General features: G+C 43.2%; 1 protein-coding gene across 1 annotated transcript in view; it reads right to left on the reverse strand.

Annotated features, from left to right (window-relative positions):
• The window catches only part of Enoph (enolase-phosphatase E1), a 76,576-nt gene that overhangs the window by 49,829 nt on the left and 2,945 nt on the right, over positions 1-23,802 (reverse strand). Inside the window, exon 2 of the mRNA XM_080282301.1 lies at positions 11,448-11,549. Coding sequence (XP_080138427.1) covers positions 11,448-11,549 — 102 coding nt within the window. The remainder of the gene's footprint in view (positions 1-11,447; positions 11,550-23,802) is intronic.

A 23,802-nucleotide genomic window follows, 5' to 3' on the forward strand; every position in this document is an offset into this window, starting at 1 on the left:
ATGAAATTTTGCGGATATATGGATCATTGACCAAGGAAGAGTTGATAAAATTTTAGTGGTGATCAGAGTTCGGGTCCCGGTTCAGGACTGTTCGTTTGTCCACAAAATGTTACTGATGGATTTCAACGATATTTTGTTGATATATGGGTCATGAGCCAAGGAAGATTTGATTAAATTTTGGTGGTAATCTGAGCTGTCTGGTATACTGTAGACGCTGACGGAGGTATACGCACTCGAAGTGCTGTATTCTTGTTTAGCTTTTATAATTCTTAGCCTCTTTCAGTTTCGAGGGCGTACTGTATTTTATATTTTATTCTTGACATCTACAGACGATTTCATTCAACATAATGGAGACTCATTGAGCCTGAGGAATTATATCTAGCAAAGAGAGGGAAATTACAGGGGAAGAGCAGGGGGTTCTGGAGTGAGTGTGGGTGGGAAAAGAGGGAGGGGAGAAGTGGAAAAGGATAAGAGAGGGAGGAGATGAGACGGCAGGAGGAAGGATGGAGAGACACGGGATAAAAGAATCGTGAGAGGGAGGTGAGAGGGCGGGAAGGAGGATGGCAAGACACGAGTGAGAGGAATCGTGAGACACGGAGGTGAGAGGGAGGGAGAAGAGAAACGAAGTGGAGGGGGGACTGTGGAAAGAGGGGAGGAGGTGGGGAGAGAGAGTGAGCAATGGTAGGGAATTCACAGCGTTTGAACCCTTCCTATTGAGGATGAATTAGGAAAGTTAATTTTACATTCACCAGAAAGATGGAGAGTCAGGGCGGACTTTAATCAAGTGCTGACGTGGATGAAAGGATCTAAATCGAGAGAGACTGGAGAATTTTAAAAACAAGGGTGGGATAGAATGATCAGTGCTCGTTGACTCCCCAAACCAAGTTGAATGGAGGTTATGTATTCATCCGTGTCTGTTTGTTGTACAATGTATTTCAAAAAGTTGTTGTCCGATTTCTAAGAAACCTGGTGGATAGGTGGTTAGTGACTCAAGGAGGAGCTGATCTGATGTTGAGGTGAATCTGGATCCGGATGCAGAAATAAATAATAAATTTTATTGGTGATGGCGGAGGTATGCGTTCTCTGAAATCGTGTGACAGAGCAGGCAAGTACCATAGAATTCATTAATAATGTCAGACCGTAAAACCTTCTGCCTGGTAGAAAAGAGGAAATTACAGAAATACTCGTAAGTCATATTTTTTTCGTAAGTGGAGGTATGCTCTCTCTGAATCGTATAGTGGGTAGATAAAGACCGTAGAATTAATTGACTATGTGAGACCATAAAAGTACTTGTCCGGTAGGAAAGAGGAATTACAGAAATAATTCATGAAATTTATTGGCACTGGTGGTGAGATGCGCTCTCTGAATGCTTCTAGAAAAGGATAATTCCGTTTTTGTAAGGAAACGAGAAGGATCTGGGTTACAAAGCGAGTAGTGGTGAGTGGATAGACGGTACAAGCTATAAAAGTTAGGTGGTGCTAATTCGACAGTTTCAAAAGAATGTTGCTTATTGTAAACATATGAACGAGCACAAGACCATAAGAAAAGAGGGCAATTGCAGTAGGCCTGGCCCTAATGAGGCAGCTCTCATTTAAAGGTTTGATAAGACAACGACAGTTAGATAAGGCTACCAAAAAAGAAAGCTCTCCCCAACTCAACAAAACCTTCAGCCGAAACTGTCACGAAAGATGAAAAGGAACACCACTCAGTATAGAGAAATTGTCATCACACACACACACACACACACACACACACACACACACACACACACACACACACACACACAACTGGACTGTAAGAAAGGAGAATGTATACTGTCGTAGTGGAACCTGTGGATAAAAATATGAAAATTCTGTCTAGGGCGTTTTAGTGGCTGACTGTTTCCAAGCCTCACCCTCAGTCCAGAGAGCACCAACTACACGACTGGGCAATACATTCCACTTATCAACTACTCTGTCTCCAAGCCAGTTCCTTCATATGTTCTTACTAAAATGAGCCTTCTTTGTTAGCCTTGTCTTATTTGTGCACTTTGCTCACGGTATTCTAGTAGCTGCCTAGCATAGGCCAACTGGCCTACTGCAGTTATCCCCCTTCTTACGCTCTTATGTTATTAAAAATGACACCATTCACTCATTTTCTAATCCGTCTGTTCACTTTACAAACTGCTAACCTCTTTAAAAGTCTCTTCATCCACTTAAACTCCTTACTCTGTGCCTTAATAGCAAGTGCAAATATAACTTCTTAGTATGTCTTCATATGAATTGGTCAAATAATTTTCGTTGTTTCTGCGCATTCCATCCGTTTGACAGTAAAGACACAAAAACAGCATCGTATAATCCTAGTGTGGTCTTACTATGGCTCTTATGACTCATTATCAGTTAAATGCAATGGTCTGGCGTTAACTGGAGTAAATTCATAGGGTTATCCCGACTATGTGACTTGATGACATTGTTAACACACTTATGCCCTACTCGTTTAACTTGTCTTAAGAATGTCTGGTGTCAGCTGGAATGCAGCACTGGTGTCGTCTCGACCAAATGAGAATTAAAGTATTACTTTGGATGTCCCGGTATCCACACGGCTCTAAGTAAAGTCAAGGACCCTATTTGCTTTGTTTTGTGCACTAAAAAAAGGGCAGTATGCGTTGGATATAACCGTATAATAACCGTCCAGACACTGCAACAATCAAGACACAAAACAGAGCATATTACCGACTACAATTTTTTCCTGTACAGTATTGATAATTTTTATCTCACTTCCAGTGGGTTACCGCATGTTTTCCTTTCTTCCTTTCCTGTAAAATTACGGAAGGTGGAGGGCCTGTCAAGTACACAAAGGTCATTAGATAGGCATTCTCTTATTACGAAGTCCCAGTCATCACCAGACTACGAAACGTAACTGTCAATTTTACAGTGCACATCTGTTTTAGTTTTAGGTACAAACAAACTGGGGTAAAGAACCTTGCTCAAGGGTCTCATGGCCGGGTGGAGAGAAGAGGACGAGGAGGAGAACAAAAAGAGGGAATGAGGAGAGAGGGAGGGAAGGGAGAGATAGGGAGGAATGAGGGACACAGGGATGGAAGGGGGATGGGGAGAGAGTAGTGTGGGGAGAGGGTGCAAATGGATGGAGAAAGGGAGGGAGAAAAGGTTGGAGAGGGAGAGGGATATGGAAAAGAATAGAGAAAAGGGACGGAAGATGGAGGGGAGGGGGAGATGAAAAGGTGAGGGGAAGGGGAGAGGAAAAGGTGGAGAGGAGGGGGAAGACTGAGGGAGAGGGGAAAGGGGGAGGGGGCGAATGTACAAATTACAATGTAAAGCAAACAGCAGCAGATTTGTTGATCCTTTCGTGGCTGTTCGTTATATGATAGGTATTAACTACCGTAACTATAGGTCAAAGACAATCATAGGAAAGCAGTAGGGGAGAGAGATAAAGTGGAAGAGACAAAGGATAATGTCACCCCTTCCCCCATCTCTCTTCACAGCCCACCCGTCCATCCCCGTCATTCCCCCCACTCCTCCTAACATCCACTTCCTTACTGCTCTCCCCTCCAACTCCCCCACCTCCACCTCAGGGACTGCCGATGGTGCACTGCTTAACACGTACACCTCGCAACTGAAAGAAACAAAGATCGATTCGCGTGCCAGTCAGATTCTTAAGCAAAGTTCGTTTCCACCTAGCCCATGTTCACCCAGCGGTACAAATGTACACCGACCATTGTGAGTTGTATCTAACTGAGCCATGGTACTCTAGGCCTAGGTGAAGACTGTCACTTAGTGTAGCCTCAGTGGTTCTCGTGTAGTCGATAAGAAATAAATATACGTCTTCTCCCCCCACCAACCCACCCCCTCCCTATCTCCTGTCCCCTCCGTATTCTCTCCACTTCCCCCTCCCTCCCACCCTCTCCCTATTCTCTCCACTTCCCTCTCCCTTCCATCCCCTTCCTATCTCCTTTCCCCTCCCTATTCTCTCCACTTCCCCCTCCGTCCACCCCTCACGGCCAAGGTCACCTAGCCAGACATCCCGACCTTCACCCCCTACCCCGTCCTCCATGTCCCTCTCGCATTCTCAATTTTACTACTGCCCCACCAAGTGTCATATTGTAGTTATTTCCTCCCCCCCCTCTCTCTCTCTATGGCGGCTACACCCCCATGTACCCTCACTGTCCTGTTCTTTTACCTACCTTCATCAGTCCCAGTAAACACTTTGGTCACTTCAGTCTCTCTCTCTCTCTCTCTCTCTCTCTATCTATCTATCTATTTATCTCTCTATCTCTATCTATCTGTCTATCTATCTCAGTACGTTTGGCTCTCAGAGAGATAGACGGATAGACAGACAGACAGACAGACGGATATATAGGTATGTACAAACAGATAAAGGGATATGTACAAGCCTTTTTCTGCCCTCTATACCCTTCATGGATGCCAGAGACCTTAAACCTACAGATAGTGTATTAGTGCACTAAACAGACACACAGATTCCTAGTGTTTACTTGTATAACTGTGAGCAACAGGACATCCAAAGCAATAATACAGCTTTGCCACAGTTAGATTATGCGGTGCAGTTTTGGTGTCTGTCATACAGGATGCATATATATATAGCTTTAAAAATGTGCTAAGGAAAAAATGTCTATACAGTATAAGAAATCATTCGCATGAAAAAAAAAATTGAAAAGATTCATCTTGTGCTCACTTAAAGGACGAAAAAAGTGGGCGATTTAACTGAGGTGTTAAAGAGGATGAAAACATTAAATAAGAGAATATCAGCAAAATCTTAATAATTTTTTTAAAGTAAAGAGACAGGCAAGAACCGGCTTATAAACGGAGTACATCATATCTGAAATAAGTCACCCAGTGATGTAACCGGTACACTTTCCACCGAGAGTTTATGAAAGGCTAGAGAAACATACGAATGAAAGGGTTGGGTATAAATTTCTAGTCACTTTCACTCATGACAACTAAACGATTATTTCCTTTTCCAGGTTCTATAATTTCTTTCCGCCCTTTCATACAAAATTCCCAGTCTGGTTTTCTGTACTTTTTCCTGCCAGATTCGGTTGCAGGGTTTGATGTGCGGGGTAGGGCAGTTTCCTAGGCGTTATCAACTGTCTTATTGTCGTTACCTAGTCATACCCTTGAAAATAGCAAGTATGAGGCACCCGATATTCTCTAGCTATCCTCTTTTCTTATTTTCTTAATTTTAGCATATATATATATATATATATATATATATATATATATATATATATATATATATATATATATATATATATATCATCATTTAGATACTGGCATTGCTCTTATTTATGGTCCTTTGTGACACTATCTTACTAGGTAACATTATTGATGCCTCTCTCTCTCTCTCTCTCTCTCTCTCTCTCTCTAAGTTTGTCCTATGTGATGTTCTGCACATCAATGAATTACATTATTGATGGTTTCCCCATCTTTCTCTTCCTTCTTCCCCCTCCTCCCATCTCTCTTTCTCTTTCTCTCCTTTATTTTCTTCTCTCTCTTTTTCTCTCGCCTCTATTAATAACACTTCCCTTCTTTCCTAACCTAATACCTCTCTACATACTTCTTTCTTACTTAAATACCAGCTTTTCTCTTTGCCAACCTATCTACCTTCTTACTTCTTTATTTCCATTCTTCCTTACCCAATTCCCTGCCTACTTCCCTATTAATCTATTTACTTCCCTCATTATATACCTACGTACTTCCCTTCTTACCTGCCAACATACATTTTTCCTATATATGTACTTACTTTACTTTCTTCCATACCTACTAGACCGCTTTGTTTTACCTATTTACTTTTATTTCCTACTAGCCTACTTTCCTCCCCTCTTACCTACCCAGTTCCTTCCCTCCTTACCTACCTACTTTTTTTACTTACTTTCTCTCTTCCCAACTAGTTACCTTATTATATTCCTCTTTACACACCTCCCTTCCTCCTTCTCACTACCGACTTTACCCACTTTCATCCCTCCTTCTCCATTTCCTGTAACTTGGGGTGCAGCTGACCGTCTGTGTGATGTTGACAATGATGGCATATACAGTTCGGATATCTATTACGGGAAGAATTTTCGTGACAGAAGTCAGACAGAAATGTCTGCACAGTATTTATTAAGTTTAACCTCTTCAGACCACAATATACTACAGTGTATATGCCGATACTAAGTCTGAATACCTTCTTTCCCAGTATGTGAGGCTTCGTAGCACGTATTCCTTAGTGACCTTTTACATACATTTTAACATTCTCCTGTATGCTATTTATATCGTTTTAGTACCAACTTAGCTTGCATCAAAAAAGGGCAAGAGGACAGAAAGGTGTAATTTGCAAAAATAATCGTTAAGGAAGAGATGCTACGAAACCTCACATACCACCTGGAATACAAGCCTATGGCGGACCCGGAAATGGACGGACGACATATTATAAAAGTACAGTACATGAATAACTTACCTCAGTTCCCGTCTCTTTCACCTTAACACCTGCAGTTTCTCACACTCAGCTTATATTTACCTAGCATTTTACTTTGTTTCTAATAGACCTAGTTGGGCTGCGGATCACGAACAAGTAAATATTTCACGGACTAACTTTGTGAACCACCTACCCAATCCTGAGCCTGGACTTATCCCGAGTTTCAGGTAAAAGATGCATACAATCTGGGGAAGATGCGCCTGGCGAGGAGACAAAGGTTACTTCTTCCAGTTTACACATTTCTTAATATTAAAAGTACCTGTCACACAGTAATAACCCCACATACATACATATATATATATATATATATATATATATATATAATCAGCAATTCTTTTCATGACTCAGTGATTTAAGACCAACTGAATAAATCCGGTAGAAAAAAATGATCCACCACGAAAGCCTAGACAATTTTCAGGACCTCACGCTGGCAACACACTTCAAATTTCCACGAACTCAGGCGCCACGACAACCCAGCTCAACATCTACTTGCAGTAAAGCCAGTGTTCTTTCTCTCATCCCGCCCGGCTGTTCAACTGACAAGGGATTCGCTGCAATATTTACGCGGACAAATGTCAGGGAGGCCGCGGCTACAGATTTCTTCCTTGTATGGTGTGGCTTCCTTCTTCCCCACCGGAATCTAGGAAAGAGATCCACATTACGTTCTGCTTCGGGAAATTCCTTAAAAAATGCGTTCATAATTTACGAGTAAGGGCAGTGTCTCTTCAAACTGACGTACGAGAGATTATACCAAAATAGCCTCAAAATAACAGGAAGTCAGTAATAAACAATCGAAGCTGACTACAGAGGAAACACTGACAAAATACACTTAAAATCAACGGTAAAAACGACACTGCATATCCTCAGTATGGGTCGAACGACCATTTGAGGTACTACTTGTCCCTGTAACTCCCTGTAATTCTCTTTCGCATACCACACGAACCAGTCCATTTGTCCACTTATCCTATTTCAAGTCATTCAGAGAGAGAGAGAGAGAGAAGAGAGAGAGAGAAAATGTTTACCGATATAAAAGTGGCAAAACACGGAATGATATTCAGGCAAGTCTCTACGTACGATGTACTACTGTTGAGCGCCAGTCATTCATTTTGATTCCATATTCGTCTCATTCGCGAGGTACGGAATCAATAGACTATGATATAAAACATGTTCTGTATTATTAGAATAAGGCTGAGTGTCATCATCATCATCATCATCATTATACTTCTTTTGCCAACAAATCTGGATCTCGTTTGGTAAAGCAATGAACGGAATCGGCTGTAGGGTCACACCATCGTGACCATGAAATAGAATACAAAAACCCACACTGGCAGACGAAAAAATATGTATTCCCAAACCACTCATAGTCTGTAGATCCACTAAAGAGGGCCACAGCTGTCGCCGAAACTGTTTGGAAATACATCTTTTTCTCGTCTGCCAGTGTGGGTTTTTGTATCCTAATGAGTGGAATAATACCAGTTTAATCTTCTTATGCTGTACAGAATCTCAAACATGCGTTTTCTTTTTTTTTTCCTTTATTTTTATTATTTTTTTTTTTTTGACATCATACTTCTTCGTTTACATCGTCAAAAAAAAGTACTAGGTTTGCCGAAAACTGAAGACAAACTAAATAAAAACAAGTATAGGGTGCCAACCAAGTGATTTTAAGCCACTTATTATATTATTAACAGGTTGAAAACAGAGACAATATAGAACAAAAGGAAAGGTTTCTGTCGAAAATGGATTACGACAAGTCTACATATACGGAAAACAGCACTAACAAATCTCTTTCATACATCCTATTCGTCCCAAGGTGGAAAAAAAAAAAAATCAATGTTTATCGATACTGGTTGGAGGGAGAGTATGGTGGAACAAAGGCGGTCTGAGCTAAGTGAATTCATTATAACGCTTTCATTATTCAAGGTGTGGATAAAAGTGAATGCGGATGATGCAGTCAGTTGTGAAGTTTTATTTTTTCTTTTCGTGGGAAAAAATAAGAGATGAAAAGGAGTCGCAAAAATACCTTCACACCATCACCACCACCATCAGCAACGATAACAACCATCGCTATCACCACCACCATCATCATCACTAACTACCAGCATTAACTTAACCTTCACTACCAATAACAAGCATCACCAAAAACAACTACCACCGACTGCAGCAACAACAACATGTAATCACTATACCACTACTAAGTTACCATTCACCACTAAGATCATCAACAATGACATCCCCACCACCATCGTCACCAATACCACAAACAAGTAGAAAGAGTGCACAGAATATACAGTAACGCCATGCCCAAGCTCTGACTCAGGGCCGCGACCTTGATCTTTGACAGATATACAAACGAGTACAAAAATATTTGATAGATGCGGAACGCACGGCCCTACCATGGGGCTTAGCTAATGTCTACGAGACTGCAGCATCTCATTTCTAAATATCCTTAGCTAGTGACCCACGGACAAGGTCGCTCATAAAAATGCGACCGCATAATAAATAAATAAATACATAAATAGAAAAATAAAATAACTTCTTTCCAGAACTACATCAACTGTATGTGCTAGCTCTAAACTGAAGCAGGCATTCACAGGATAAGCTGTTAACACAGGCACATACACTACTGAGGCACTTGCACGAAACCGTCTCAATCACAATGCGTTAAAAAAAAAAAAAAAAAAAAAAAAAGCTCATGATCAACATAAGCAACAATCATCACCATCACACTCACCCCCATCACAAGCACCATCATAAACATCATCAGCAACAACAAGCATCCTCAACAACAGCTACTACCTCAGCGTCATCACTGTATATTGGATCACTGGATTTAGATAAGATTACTGTACATCTTCCAACAAACAGCTATAAGAACAATGACACCCAAGATACAAACATGTTTATATTAAGAGTAGATTTCTCGCAGGTCATCAAAAACAGCAACAACATTATTATTATTATTATTATTATTATTATTATTATTATTATTATAATTATCATCGACAACAACAACAACAACAACAAAATGCAAACGTGTCAGCCAGTAAGATGGGAACAGCAGAGGGGAGTGAGGAAGTAGAATGGGTACAGGAGTAAATGAGAAGTGGATTGGGTGGATCCAAGAGGGAATTCTTATGAAAGAAAGGGAGAATTAGTGGAAACCTTAAGTTTGTAAAGAGATCGATAATTGAAGACTTTGAAAGAAAGAGATACAAATTCTTATGAAAGCAGATTTTCTCTTTTGGAACGTGGTGCTAAGGTGTAAATATGACAGTGGGAAAGAATGAGTATGATAAATGTAAGGTATGGAAATGAGAGACTGCTGACAAATGGAAGACTTATAGGGTGCACATGGAAGACCATTTTGAAAATACACAAATAACTAGAAAGCACTCAGAGAGCGCACATCTCCGCAATGACACTGCCATTAAAAAGGATTCGGATTCGGATCCGTGGAGATAAGATCGGGATCCGGATCCGCCCCAAAATGTATAATTTCTTTCTTGGTCCATAGCCCACCCATCCACAAAATTTTATTGAAATTCACAGAGAACTTTTGGAGTTACTGTGAGAGATACTCCGGATCTGGATCCGTCCCAAAATTTAATCACGTCTTCCTTGGCCCTTGGCTACATGTTCCACAAATTTCATTGAAATTCATTGAGAACTTTTGGAGATGTCGTCTGGACAGACAGACAGACAGACAGACAGACAGACACACACACACACACACACACACACACACACACACACACACACACACACACACACACACACACACAGGCGGACAAGTACATTATCGCTCCGCCTTCTAAAGGCAAGCGATAATAACAGGATGAAGTGGAGCCTACCATGTTGTCCTGATAACTGGGTGCAGAGACACAAATGCGACGTCCATCCAGAAACCAACCCTATACATTCTTCCCTGCTCCTTGCTATGGTGAGGTGCTGTTCATCACAAGGGAACATTGGTTCACTGCACGAGACAGCCCTGGAGGGACGATTGCTTGCCTGCGGTTGATGGGTTTGCTCGGCCAGACAGACCGGGGTTACTCTACTACTACTACTACAAGAGAAAGAACCAGTCTGGTAAAGAGGATGGTGCAACAAAACCCCCACCTCTGGCAGCAATACAGGCGTCAGTTTCAGGTCAGGTAGGGTTAGCATATTAGCATGCCATATGCAGGATAAACCAGGCAAAGTTTATCCTAACGAGACGATAGCCTATAATACGGGTCTTAGCTTTGAGTAATGTGAAGAAGGTTATAATACTGACTTACCATATGCAGAAAAAGGTGCTACAAAAACCCCTAAGCTGACGAGAATACGAACCTTATTTGAGGGTCAGGAGTCATATTTATAAAAGATTCTAACCAATATTTTTAAGATAAATAAGACTAGATAACAATCATTATCACAGATCGTTTTGTTTTTTCTCTACTTCAGTACTTACTCTGATGTGGTTGTGAAGTGTTTGGCAGTTGTTTGAGTGAAGGTAACACTATGAACAATCAATCTGAAAACACAAGTTAACCTTAGGAGAGTTTATAAATACAGCCTCAGGAGCTAGAATTACCAACAGACTTACGAGCAATTCCCCATCATAACTGTAGTTTGTTTCTGCAGGAAGTATAGTAGCCCACAGGGAAAGACAGTGCAGAATTCTTCTACATCTCCCGTTCCTCCTACAAAAACACAAATCTTGGTTGTTAAAGATAAATTATCGTAAGTTATATGTTTTCAGCAGGAAGAACAAGGAACGGAGAGTGCAGAATCTCCAAGCTTGTCTCCTATAACAGAAGAATAACACCCGAATATGGTGTTGTTCACGAAAATGTGTTACGGAAAGGATACACGGCCGTAGACGAAAATTTCTACCTTATTGAAATATACTACCTATCGTTCCCGTTACACAGGGTAATGATCGTAAGTTTGTTTGTGCATCTGTGTCCCTGCAAGTAAGGGTGTGTTCTCACCTGGTGCCTGAGGGCGGCCACATCCTTCTGCGTCTCCTCCGTCTGCCAGGTACTCTCCAGGTAGCCCTCAGCCTCACGCAACACGTAGGGGAACAGCTCATCCTGAAGACCAGGTTAATTTAGGTTGCCATATTAGTTAGGTTAGATTAAATCATTAAGTTAGGTTATCCTATCCAGCCTCAACTGTCCACAAACATTGCAGTTCCAATTCCACTACATTTACTTCTACATTCATAGGTTAGTTATATGCAGACACTAATACACCTTTATGTATCCCTGTTGTAGCTTCTGTACTCAGTACTCCTGTTCCGTACCAAGGCTTTCATACCATCAGTTTCCTTAATTCCTTGGGCTACTCTGGTCCACATTTCTGTAACATTTACTGTACCGATATCTATATTTTCTACCGCTGCACCAAAGGATTTGAAGTTTCCACTATTTCCAGTCCCTATGGATTCAGTGACAAGGCACACTGTGGGTCATCGTCACTCAACAGTTATCACTTTACTCATACTCTTACCCAACTTGTGTTTTCACACCTCACCGTTCACAGACATTCACAAAACTCTGTTACAGTCCACAAAGCTTACGTCTGTCAAGCTCATACCTTGACATCTCTCGTACCTCATCCGTGAATATACATATACATACATAAATTCATATATATATATATATATACATATATATATATATATATATATATATATATATATATATATATATATATATATATATATATTGTATATGTACTGTATGTATATGGTAGGTGGCGATGCCCATCATCCACCCACTTAGTGTAGTGGTACCCTGTTTTTAGGGTAGCTCTATACCGAGTGGCAAGCCAAATGATTTCCTGTAAACCAAGAAATCATTTACAACGCCGGATGGTAACCTTATAACCAACCGACACGTGTTCCCGACGTGATGCAAGTGGGTTGGCGGAGGGTTAGTGCCACTCCCCGGAAAACAACTAACTAAAGTTACGAACAAGAAGCCTCGGACCAGGACTGACCAAAAGATGACGACCAAGGACCGAACAAAGGACATGATACGGATGGCAACATGGAATATAAGGGGTGCCAATGATGAGGTGAAAGAGAGAGAGATTGTCCAGGTGCTTGAGGGTGCGAAAGTGGGTGTATGTGGATTAAATTAAACTAAATGGAGAGATGAGAGTGTGAGAGAATGGGAGAATGGATGGGGTATATGTGCACGAGTAGGTGAGAATGAGAGCAAAAGAAAGAGTGAGTACTGTTGTGAGAAACATGTGGAAGAAGAATATAAGAGAGTATGGATCAGTTGGCTCAAGGATTGTGTGGGTAAGACTGAACGTTGAACTGCAAATGTGGGCGATTGTGTGTGTGTATACGCCAACGCAAGATCGTGCAAGCAGAGTGAGAGAAGAGTTCCGGACAAATGTGGAAATGTACATGGAAAAGTTTGAAAGGAATGAGAGAGTGTTTTTGATTTGGATATGAATGGTAAAGTAGAGAATGTGAAGGTGGATGGAGTAGTTGGTGAGTGGGGTGTGCCTTCTGAGATAGATGAGAATGACAGTGCTTTAGTGGACATTTGTGCTAGGAAGGGGTTGGTGATAACCAATACCCTCTTCAGGCACAAAATGATCCACAGGTATACATGGCGAGTGATGAGAAGGGTGGATGATGAACCGAATGAAAGGAAGGCAATGACTAATTATGTGTTTGTGGATGAAAGGATGCGAAGATGTGTAATGGATGCAAGAGCGTATAGAGGCTGGGGGAGTGGATTTTCTGACCACCACTTGGTGGTGGTCAGAATCAAGGTCCAAGTAATATGGAGAAATTGAAGAAGGGAAGGACGGGAGGAAGGAGTAGACGCAAGGAGAGTGGAAAGGTTACAAGAGGATGAGAAAAAGGCAGAATATAAGAGAGAAGTGGAGGAACGATTGGGTAAATATAAAATTGGAGCAGATAGGGAACGTGGAAGGTGTGTGCAAGACATTCACAGAAGAAATATGTGCAGCATGTGAGGTGGTGTGTGGGGTAAAGAGAAGACGAAAGGGGATGCAAGGCAGAGCATGGTGGAATGAAGAGGTGAGACAGGCTGTGGTACAAAAGAAAAATGCATATAATGAATGGATGATAAATAGGGGTTTGGAAGAAGATGAGAAACGGAAGAAAGAGTCATATGTAGAAAGGAAGAGAGAGGTGAAAAGATTAATAAGAGAGAGTAAGAAAAGAGTGGACGAGGAATTTGGAAGGAATTTAAGTGTCAAGTGGAGGGAATGTAAGAAAATGTTCTGGAAAGAGGTAAAGAGAGTCAGACAGGGTGGCGATGAAGTTAGTAGGGGAGTGAAAGATAACAATGGAACATTGCTAGTTGCGAAGGGAGAAAAAGTGAGCAGATGGAGAGAACACTTTAAGGAATTGTTGAACACAGAGAATGAAAGTAATGAGAGTATAAGTGGTTGGGGAATGGTGGGGAGAAGGAGGGAGGTGAGAAGACAGGAAGAAGTCAGTAGGATGGAAGTCGTGGACGCAATGAAGTAAGTCCAAATGGGGAAAGCCCCAGGAATTGATGGAGTGTGTGATGAAATGCTGAAGCATGGGGGAGAGATAGTAGTAAAATGGACGTGGAAGATGTGCAGATTGGCCTAGGAGGAAGGTAGAGTCCCGGAGGATTGGAAGTCAGGTATAATTATTCCCTTGTACATAAGGAAATGGGAAAAAGAAGTGTGTGGCAATCATAGGGGCATTTGTCTTCTTAGTGTAATAGGAAAAATATACGGTAGGATACTTATTGACAGAGTTAGGGAAGTACCAGAGGAATAAGCTGGAGAAGAACAGGGAGGCTTTACAAAGGGAAGAGGTTATGTAGATCAGACATTCATTGTTAGATCTTTAGTGGAAAAGTTTCTAGAAAAGGAAAAGCAGTTGTATGTGGCCTTCATGGATTTGGAGAAAGCATAAAACAGGGTGGATAGACAAGGATTGTGGAAAGTATTAAGAATATATGGAGTAGACGGGAAGTTGTTGAATGCTGTGAAGAGTATGTATGAGGGTGCTAAGGCTACAGTGCGTGTGGATAGTAAACTGAGTGAGTTTTTCTATTTGAAGGTTGGGTTGAAACAGAGATGTGTCATGTCTCCATGGCTGTTCAATCTGTATATGGATGGGGTTATAAAAGAGATACAAGGTAGGGCAGTGGATGTTGGAGTGGCCCTAATGAGAAAGGGCAGTGTTTGGAAACTCCCTGTACTGTTGTTTGCAGATGAAAATGTGTTGTTAAGTGAAGACGAAGGGGAGCTGCAAGGTTTGGTGGATGAGTTTGGGAGAGTGTGTAAGACGCGGAATCTAAAGGTGAATGTAGGGAGGAGTAAAGTTATGGTCTTCGAAATAGGTGAAGTCAATGAATGTACAGTGAGGTTGGATGAGGAGGAAATGGAAAATGTGTTTACGTTTAAGTACTTGGGTAGTGTGATGAGTAAGAATGGAAGTCTGGTGGGTGAAGTGCTTGAAAGGGTACAACAAGGAAGAAAGGTTGCTGGTTCCTTGACAGCAGTGATAAGAAACAGGGAAGTGAGCATGGAAGTGAAAAAGTTAGTATATGACAGTATTGTGATACCAACTCTAACGTTTGGAAGTGAAGCTTGGACCTTGTTGGAAGGACACAAGTCAAGAGTGAGAGCAGTGGGAATAAGTTATCTGAGAGGAGCCTGTAGAGTCACATGGAGAGACAGACTGACAAATGAGGATGTGAAGGAGCGTTGTGGTGTGGACGTGGATGTGATAGGAAGCGTTAGGAGAAACACACTGAAGTGGTCTGGCCATGTGGGGAGGATGGAGAGTGAGAGACTGACGAGGAGAGTGTATGTGAATGAGGTGGAGGGGGAGAGAGGGGGAAGGCCAAGGATGAGATGGAGGGATGGCGTGGAGAGGTATATGAGAGAGGGGGAGCGTGAACTGGGAGCAGAGCAGTGAAATGGCGGAGGACAGGGTGACGTAAAGGCGATTTGTTTGTGGCCACCCCGTATAAGGGATTAAGGAGTCTGGCATTATATAATTACATATATATATATATATATATATATATATATATATATATATATATATATATATATATATATATATATATATATATATATATATATATATATGAATAACCATGGTGACAGCATCATAAATCATTGCCTCATTCCAGTACTGATACCGTACTCAAACGTCCATTTTCTCGCACTCGTTTCACTACCGTCAGGATCCTGACTGTACCTAGCTGGAAACGGATGGGCCTGAGGGTTAACTGGAAACAATCTTAGTGTTTTCATAGATCCCGGCGTGTGCTAAGGTCTGCTAAGTGGTTACCAGGGCACCCTTACTGTTTTCGGAAGCCCTAGGCAGCAAGAATAATCGGATCTCCTCCTCCTATTGCTCGTTTACTAACTGGAGGTGATGACTTGCATGATAAAGAGGAAAAATTAAAGCTTAAGACATATTAAGTTTTACATAGAAATGTGACATTATTTCGTTCACGTCACTGTAAACATGTGACACATGTATAATAAAGATTAATAAAAATATGTGCACTCTATATTATGTCATTATAAATTAAACACGAGTAAAAAATGATGTCGGGTAAATACCCTACCAAATAAACGCTTAGGCTAAGCATTATACCTATATTGATTCATAAAGTACTCTCCGTCACTGAATTTTACTTCAGTAGTAAAATATTGTATTACCAGTTGCAGTCAGTAGCAAAAGAGATACTGTAATAACTGATGTACTATTCAACTCGTGAGTGATGAAAGTCGAGTATATGACTGTGTTCCGATGGTGCAGCATCCTCAACAGGGCAGGGCACAGCAGGACAAACTCTTTGGGTCTTGGCCCAGGACATAGTTGTTCTCACCCTCTCACACCATTATTTTAATTGTATAAGTATGAAAGCTATGTACGTGTACCATACTTTTCTTGAGGAAGATAAGACCACTTCATAAGGTCGCTCTCTCTCTCTCTCTCTCTCTCTCTCTCTCTCTCTCACACACACACACACACACACACACACACACACACACACACACATCATCATCATTATCATCATCATCATCATTATCAACAACAACATCACTCCCAAGTAAAACTGGGCTACACAATGATTTACTCATCACTCTTGCCTTCGAAATTCTTGGCTCCACCTCACAAACCAAGCGATCCACATAAAATCGCGCTTCATAATACCCGCGGGACAAGCCATTCCGTTGACTGCCAGGTTAACTATGGAATGCAATCCTTACCATGTGGATTTCCGGATATATTTCACCTATCCAATTCTGTCTTTTGTCAACTTCTTTTACTTCACCTTCCATATTTGCCTTCTTCTTCTTCTTTTAAATGCACGGTTAAAGAAACCAAAGGATGGAAGCTCGCAAGACTGTTCCTTCCATGTAAAATATAAATAAAATACATAACAGAGAGCCAAATTCAAGTTCCGTTCAGTCCGAGATGCCTTGACGCATTGCGCTTGAAAGATTAGAGGTCATAGACAGAAAGACAGACAGGGGAAGACAGTTCCAGGGTTGACCTGTTGCATACATGGACTTGGAATGTGGGTTACCTCTTGCATCAGAAAGCTGGACAGAAAAGGGGTGAGAATTTGCTGCCAGACGAGGACTACGCGCCAGCCGAAATGTACCGGTAAGGGGAATGCAGGCAGAGAATTCAGAACTGTGATCACTGAAGTAGCAAGAGACAGGAGATAAAGAAGAGCTAAGGAAGCAATACACATTCTCTTACATAAATCCACTCATCTTCTTGGCATTCCATACCTCCTCCTTCCCTCAGATTATTTAATCGCAGAGGAAGATGTGCCACGAAGACTTTGCCAACAAGAATACGAGCCATTGAATTTGTGAGACTGGAGATATCAGCTAGTAAGGGGTGGGGATGGGGCAAGGGTTGAAGACTTGTAGGTACGGGGACGGGGGAAGGGTTGACGACTTGTAGTGGTGTACGGTAACCAGATGTACACAGTCGGTCAATGATTCTTCTGCAATATGCCGTATTCTCTGCATACCCTATAGAAGACTTTGTAGCATTTCATCCTTGGCATTTACTGTATTTTTGCTATTACACTTTAATATTCCTATTCTTTGTTTTTATATTAGTTTAATATCGATACAGTTCCATCAGCAACATGCTAACAGTAATTATGGAATAGCTATTAGCAAGTAAAATCGCAAAGAAAGGGATGTTGCAAACTTTCCAAACCCACTCAGATTGCAGCCACATATGTATCGACGCTGTTAAATCCTTGTAAAACAATTATACCAAAACAGGCCAAATTTTCGCCGGATTAGTTCAGAATCCCAATCGTGTATAGGGATTCCTGACCTTGGCTGTACATGAAACACTTGGAATGCCGTTTAATTCCTGCAGTACCATAAAAAAAGCTGGACAGAAAAGAGCCGAGAATGTGTTACGTAAACAGCTCTAAAGTTGCCAACGCTCAGCCCAGTTCGACTGTCAAAATATTTTCACTACATCGTACTCTGGTACTCTTTTGTATTACAACATAAACATTGAGCAGTATTCTTGTTAGCAAGGGAGATTCCTTTACACTTCCTCATTAACGATAAATTTGGCATGCCGCATCAAATCTTAATATTTTCTGTCATGGCTTATGCATTTCTTTAATATGAACATAAATTATATTAATAATCTACTGGATCATAATCATTAAGATATAATTCGGGTATGTGGTGGCGACCATCATCACTTGATGTTGTGCTGCCTACTTCTTCCTTAGCCTTTATCATTCTTTTTCTGTGCCTGCCCTCCTCTCTTCCTATTTCTCCCATCTTTTCTGTCACATCTTATTGCTTTTCTTTTCATTACAGGTGGCTTTACATTGAGTGACAAGCCAAATGGTTTCCTGTAAGCCAAGAAATCATTTACAACGGTGGGTGGTAACCATATAACCAAACCATACGTGATCCTTATGTGTCAACAAGTGGGTTGGTGGAGGGTTAGTGCCTCTCCCCGTAAAACAAATAACTCAAAGTTAAACGGCCACCCCTTACGGGATTATGGCGTCTGGCAATAGATAGACTGAATTTTCTAGGCCACCGAGGATACCGCTACATTCGCTGTCACAGTGTTGCTCAGGTTATAAAGAGATTGCACTTGTGAGTATGGATAAGGAAAGTAGTTGTAGCTATAGCCTACGTATGGATGATGAAAGGGATTGCTCTGAGTACGGATGAGTGTGTGGTATGAGTGCCACTGCAGGTGGTGATGCTTCCCATTAGTGGCTAGTACCGGTATACTCTCAAGTGTGGTTGGCTCCCCGTGTCATACGTCCACAGTCACCCCTGCCCCGCCCTTTTCAGCCACCTCTGCCCCGCCCTGTTTACAGTCACTTCTGCCCCTCTCTGTTCACAGAGGCTACTGTGCTAAAATGTAAAAAGTACATAAAATGCTGAATAGTCTTACGGAGGACAACCCAACACACCCAGAAGGAGCCTATGGAGGGGTGAATAGAGTGCGACTTGACTCCGGGCGACAGGGACATAAGTCCGCCAGGGCTGCGCGCCCTTATGACCTGGAATTCTCCCGCCGCCACCATAGCAGGAAGAAAGAGACTACCTTCCTGGCGAGCCGACCACCGACAAGATCGGGGTGGAGCTATTACTCTAGTTCCAGGCAGCACCCCTGAAACGGCCGGTAGCCGCTCAACTCTCCTACAGGAGACAGCCTGCAGCCACTCTGGAAGGAGATGGCCTGTAGCCTCTCCCACCTTCGTCAAGAGATGGCTGGAAGCCACTCTGAAGGTGCCCTTAAAGAGACGGCCGGTAGCTGCTCTGGAGGTAATAAGGAGACGGCCAGTAGCCGCTCCTGCCTTCATCAGGAGATGGCCAGAAGCCGCTCTGAAGGTGCCCTTGAAGAGACGGCCTGTAGCTGCTTGACCCTCCTACAGGAGACAGCCGGTAGCCGCTCTGGAGGTAATCAGGAGATGGCTGGTAGCTGCTCCCGCCTTCGTCAGGAGACGGCCAGTAGCTGCTCCCGCCTTCGTCAGGAGACAGCTGGTATCCACTCCGAAGGTGACCTAACAGAGACCGCTGTAGCCACTCGACCCTCCTGCAGGAGATGGCTAGTAGCTGCTCCAGAGATAATCAGGAGATGGCTGGTAGCTACTCCTGCCTTTGTCAGGAGATGGCCGGTAGACACTCCGAAGGTGCCCTCGAGTCGACCTGTAGCCGCTCCCTTCCCCAGGCCACGGCCAGTAGCCGGGCCCTACGAGAGGAGACGGCCGGTAGCCGTTCCTCCATCAGGTGCTGACTCCCCTACACAAGACTATGACCCAGAAGGAGTACTCAGCCTGGAGGACTATTGGAGAGGCCCCTTGACCACCACCGGGCTCTTCTCACTACAGCCAGTCCCTGAAAGGCCTCACCTGACGGACCCCGATGAAGGCCAACACCGCAGCCCACTCCTGACGACGTCCCCGACCACCAGGGACCGCAGCCAATGGGACCTCCAGACCGTCCCTAGGACCCCTGGGTGGGACATCTCTACACCCCGACGCCAGAGACCCTCATCCTCCATCAGGCGCCTGAGTGAAAGATTCAGGCAGCTGTTCAGCCCCAGCCCAGAGGGCCAGACTCCAGCCCTGAGCCCCGACAACGTGGAACCCCTCACCACCAGCAGCCCCGGACGAGAGAGGATGCCCCTACACGTGATCCCGTGGCCCCTGAATACGGAGGCCCCAGGCACAACTCAGTCCCGTCAGTAGTTAGGCTGAGTCGTTTTCGCTGCCCTTGTACCTGACTGCCATCACACCCAGTCCCGACAGTGAGTGACAGTGAAAGCACAGTGAAAGTGATACAGTGAAGCAAGGGCAGAACAGTGAATTATCAGAATATGGGAAGTCAGAAATAAAAGCGTCAGTGTTAGTGTAAAAGAAAGGTGGAATAAATAAAGTAACTGTGAGACAATGAATACAGCCGGGCAGTGAAATAAGTGTCTGTCTGAGTGGACACGCTAACATCTTAGTGATATAGCCTCATGCTGAGATCATATGGAGGCTCCAGTGCAATAACAATAATTACTAACATGACGGACCAACGAGTTAGAGCGTCAACAGTGAAAACAGTGTCACGGCCCTAGTGAATAAAACTCCACCTGATAGATAACACCTGGACTGCCCTAGGACTCCTGATCGTAGTGCTATTCACTTTACCTGATCTTGTCTCAAATAGTATCCTGCGTGATACTAACACCCACAATCTAGGCTTAAGGTTTATAATTGTTCAGAATAATTACTCTTGTGGCATCTACCCGTTCCACTTGTAGAATTAGCAATACACGAGTAAGGTTGTTGTCTTGAGTTTTTGTGTCCTGCCTCTCTCTTATTTGTCTAAGCTCCGGTCTAGAAAGAGAACCCAGCTACACACTAGGCATTAGAGGGACGGAAAGCCGACTGTAAAACACCTAGCATTACAAGGACAGTAAGGAGAGAGAAAAAAAAAGACAAAAAGGCCACCATTAGTCGCCTCTTCGGCATGCAGGGATACTGGGGAAGTATTCTTCCCCTCCCCCCCTCAGAATTATGTAAGTTGCTTCAGTCCATAATGCCTACATGAATATTTGCAACCAATTTTTCATTACCAGAATTAAAAAAAAAAACAGGTGGCCACTGATTGCATGGAAATGCCTTAAGACTTATTGTACGGCGCGGGTATTGTACTGTTAATGTTTATTCTTGTTCTTTCTGAGATGCAACTCAAAACACACAACTATGGCTATTAGTATTTGCATTTTTAGCCTTGCATCCTCCATACTGTCAACCAACATTAGTCCGTCATCCGCATATAGCGTTAAGTTCTGTTTCTTTCGTTGTGATGGTAGATGTGAGCTTAAACAGCAATATGGACCCTGTATTGTACAGCCTTGTCCAAGTCCACATGTTACATATATATACTGGTACAGACCCGTAGCCAGACTTTCCGAAGGAGGGTGGGAAGTTCTGCTGAATCTGGACTTGCATAGCAACCGGCTGGTCAAAGGTCTGCTGCATACCATACTTGCTATGGGGGTCTGCGTGTATGCATAAGCGACGTTGGGAAGCAGCACAAAACTTCTGAGCAACGGAGAGTGACTCTTTTTGCACCGATAGTAAAAAACAGACTGTGAGAAACTGAACCTTTAGGCAGGTGGGGCGGGGCCGTCTGACCCCCGTCCCCCCCCCCAATGGCTGCGGTATTTCTTTTTTGATATCTTTACTCATTCCAAACTTGTTCTGTCACCATTATACACGTTTGCCACTATGTCTGTTACTACACCGATGGGTCTTCTACTGCTTAAGTGTCCCCATGAACTTTTCCAGCTCTGTTGAGTCAAAAGATCATGCTAAAATCTACAGAAGACACAATCAATGGTTCAGATCCCCGCTGGGGCAGGGAACAGTTTAAGGATTTGAATTTCATAAAAGCAGACTTTACTGATCTACCAGAAGATCCGCCGAAATGTCGTAAAAATACCCCCGCTAATACCAATACACCAGTCCTGTATGAGACAGCCCTAGCATGTATTCAATATGGACGGTGGGTGCTAGCGCCAAAGTGGTGACATGTAGAGATGTATGGTATGAAGGAGGGCTACTGGACCCTGGAAGCAGGCTGTGAAGCTTATGCCCAGAGTCGGACACATAATATATATAAATATATATAAATATATATATATATATATATATATATATATATATATATATATATATATATATACATATAGTTTCGGGCACTGAAGAATGAGGGTTTGTGCCCTGCCAGGGTAATTAACTTTGGGAGCATTCTTCCGGCCATGTATTGCTTTGGCGGACATAAGTGGTGCTGTGGTTGAACCAGTGTCACGTACTATAAAGTATGCTTGCACCCAATCGGCATGTGCGAGCCAAGTACACTTGGTTCACAGACTACACACACACATCCAAATCCACTCCAACACTACAATTACACTTACATGCACTTCTCACCCTACATACAATACAGCCTATGCCACTTGTAAAGATACATAGGCTGTATTGTCCTCACTTCGGTAGGGATAGGCCGGTCCTGCAGTGGATACTCAAATGGCTGATGATAATATATATATATATATATATATATATATATATATATATATATATATATATATATATATATATACAGTATGCTATGCTGCGTGTTTTTAGGTCAGCTTCCTGTCCCAGAAACTCCTGGCGAGTAGTGAGGTTCTTTTCTAGACCGGGGCTAGAACACAAATATAAGAGGAACAGGGCATAAAAACTCCAGGCAGCAACTTACACGTGTATTCACCAATTCCAAATAACAGGAACGGCAGACAATCCTCACAATATTTATGTTACATCAATCCTTGGACTGCCGATAAGTTTGAGCGTACGTGCAGGATACGAGGGACACAGTCTGTATTATTATATCAGGGTGAGTGCATGTGGGGATAGCTCACTGTCTCTAACTCAGTGCCGTATGCTGGGGGTGGTGGTTTAGATCTAGATATTCCCCCGCACACAGTCTCTCTCTTTGGTGGCTCCCGGTTCTGTGGGAGTTCCTTGATTCACTGTTAAACACTCGTTCTAAGAGTCTTACCGAGTGTGAGTCTGGTCCCTGGGGGGGGGGGAGAACTAAGTTGCACGATAGGTTGGGACAATCACAAGGGGGAAGGGGGAAAGAGAGCGATCATAAATGACTTGTCACTATTGCATTGAATGGTAGTTCTCACGTCTCTCCACTTGGCCCTGTACAGTATGGCACTATAAGTCACTTATTCACATACACACACCTAACTCACTTAGTCCTGGGCAAGGGTGAGGGTCGTCTCCTTTGGGATGGGCGTGGTGGGGGGGCCCCTCGTGTTGGGGGTGGTGGACAGAGGTCTGGCCCACAGGACATTGGCCAAACAGCTTCTCCAGGTGTTCCTGTATACGCCTGGTGGAAGAACAATGTCGTTTGGGACAGGAACTGGGGAGGCCTCGCCCCGGGGTGCCAGGGGCACCGTCAGGATCCCAGAGACTGCAGTCCCCTTCCTGGTGTCCCCCCGTCAGGGCAGGGCTGCGGCATTGTCCCGGGGAGGGGTCCGTCAGGGGCAGGTCGTCTTCAGGCACCGGTTGCAGGGAGAACAGCCCCAGTGATAATACAGGGCCTCTCCACCAGTCCATGATTGGGTCACTCTCCGCCTGGGGGCTGCCACACTCGACTCTGCTACAGCTGTGGGGGGAGAGATGTTGTGAAGTCACAGGGGGCAAGGGGCTTTGGTAGCTACTCTCCCTGGCATGGCAGGAGGCCATCGCCAAGGTCCCTAGGGCAACAGAAGGAGGGCAG

This window comes from Coenobita brevimanus, chromosome 93 (assembly GCF_032717465.1).
Source record: "Coenobita brevimanus isolate Jiangsu-jjx chromosome 93, ASM3271746v2, whole genome shotgun sequence".
Lineage (NCBI taxonomy): Eukaryota > Metazoa > Arthropoda > Malacostraca > Decapoda > Coenobitidae > Coenobita > Coenobita brevimanus.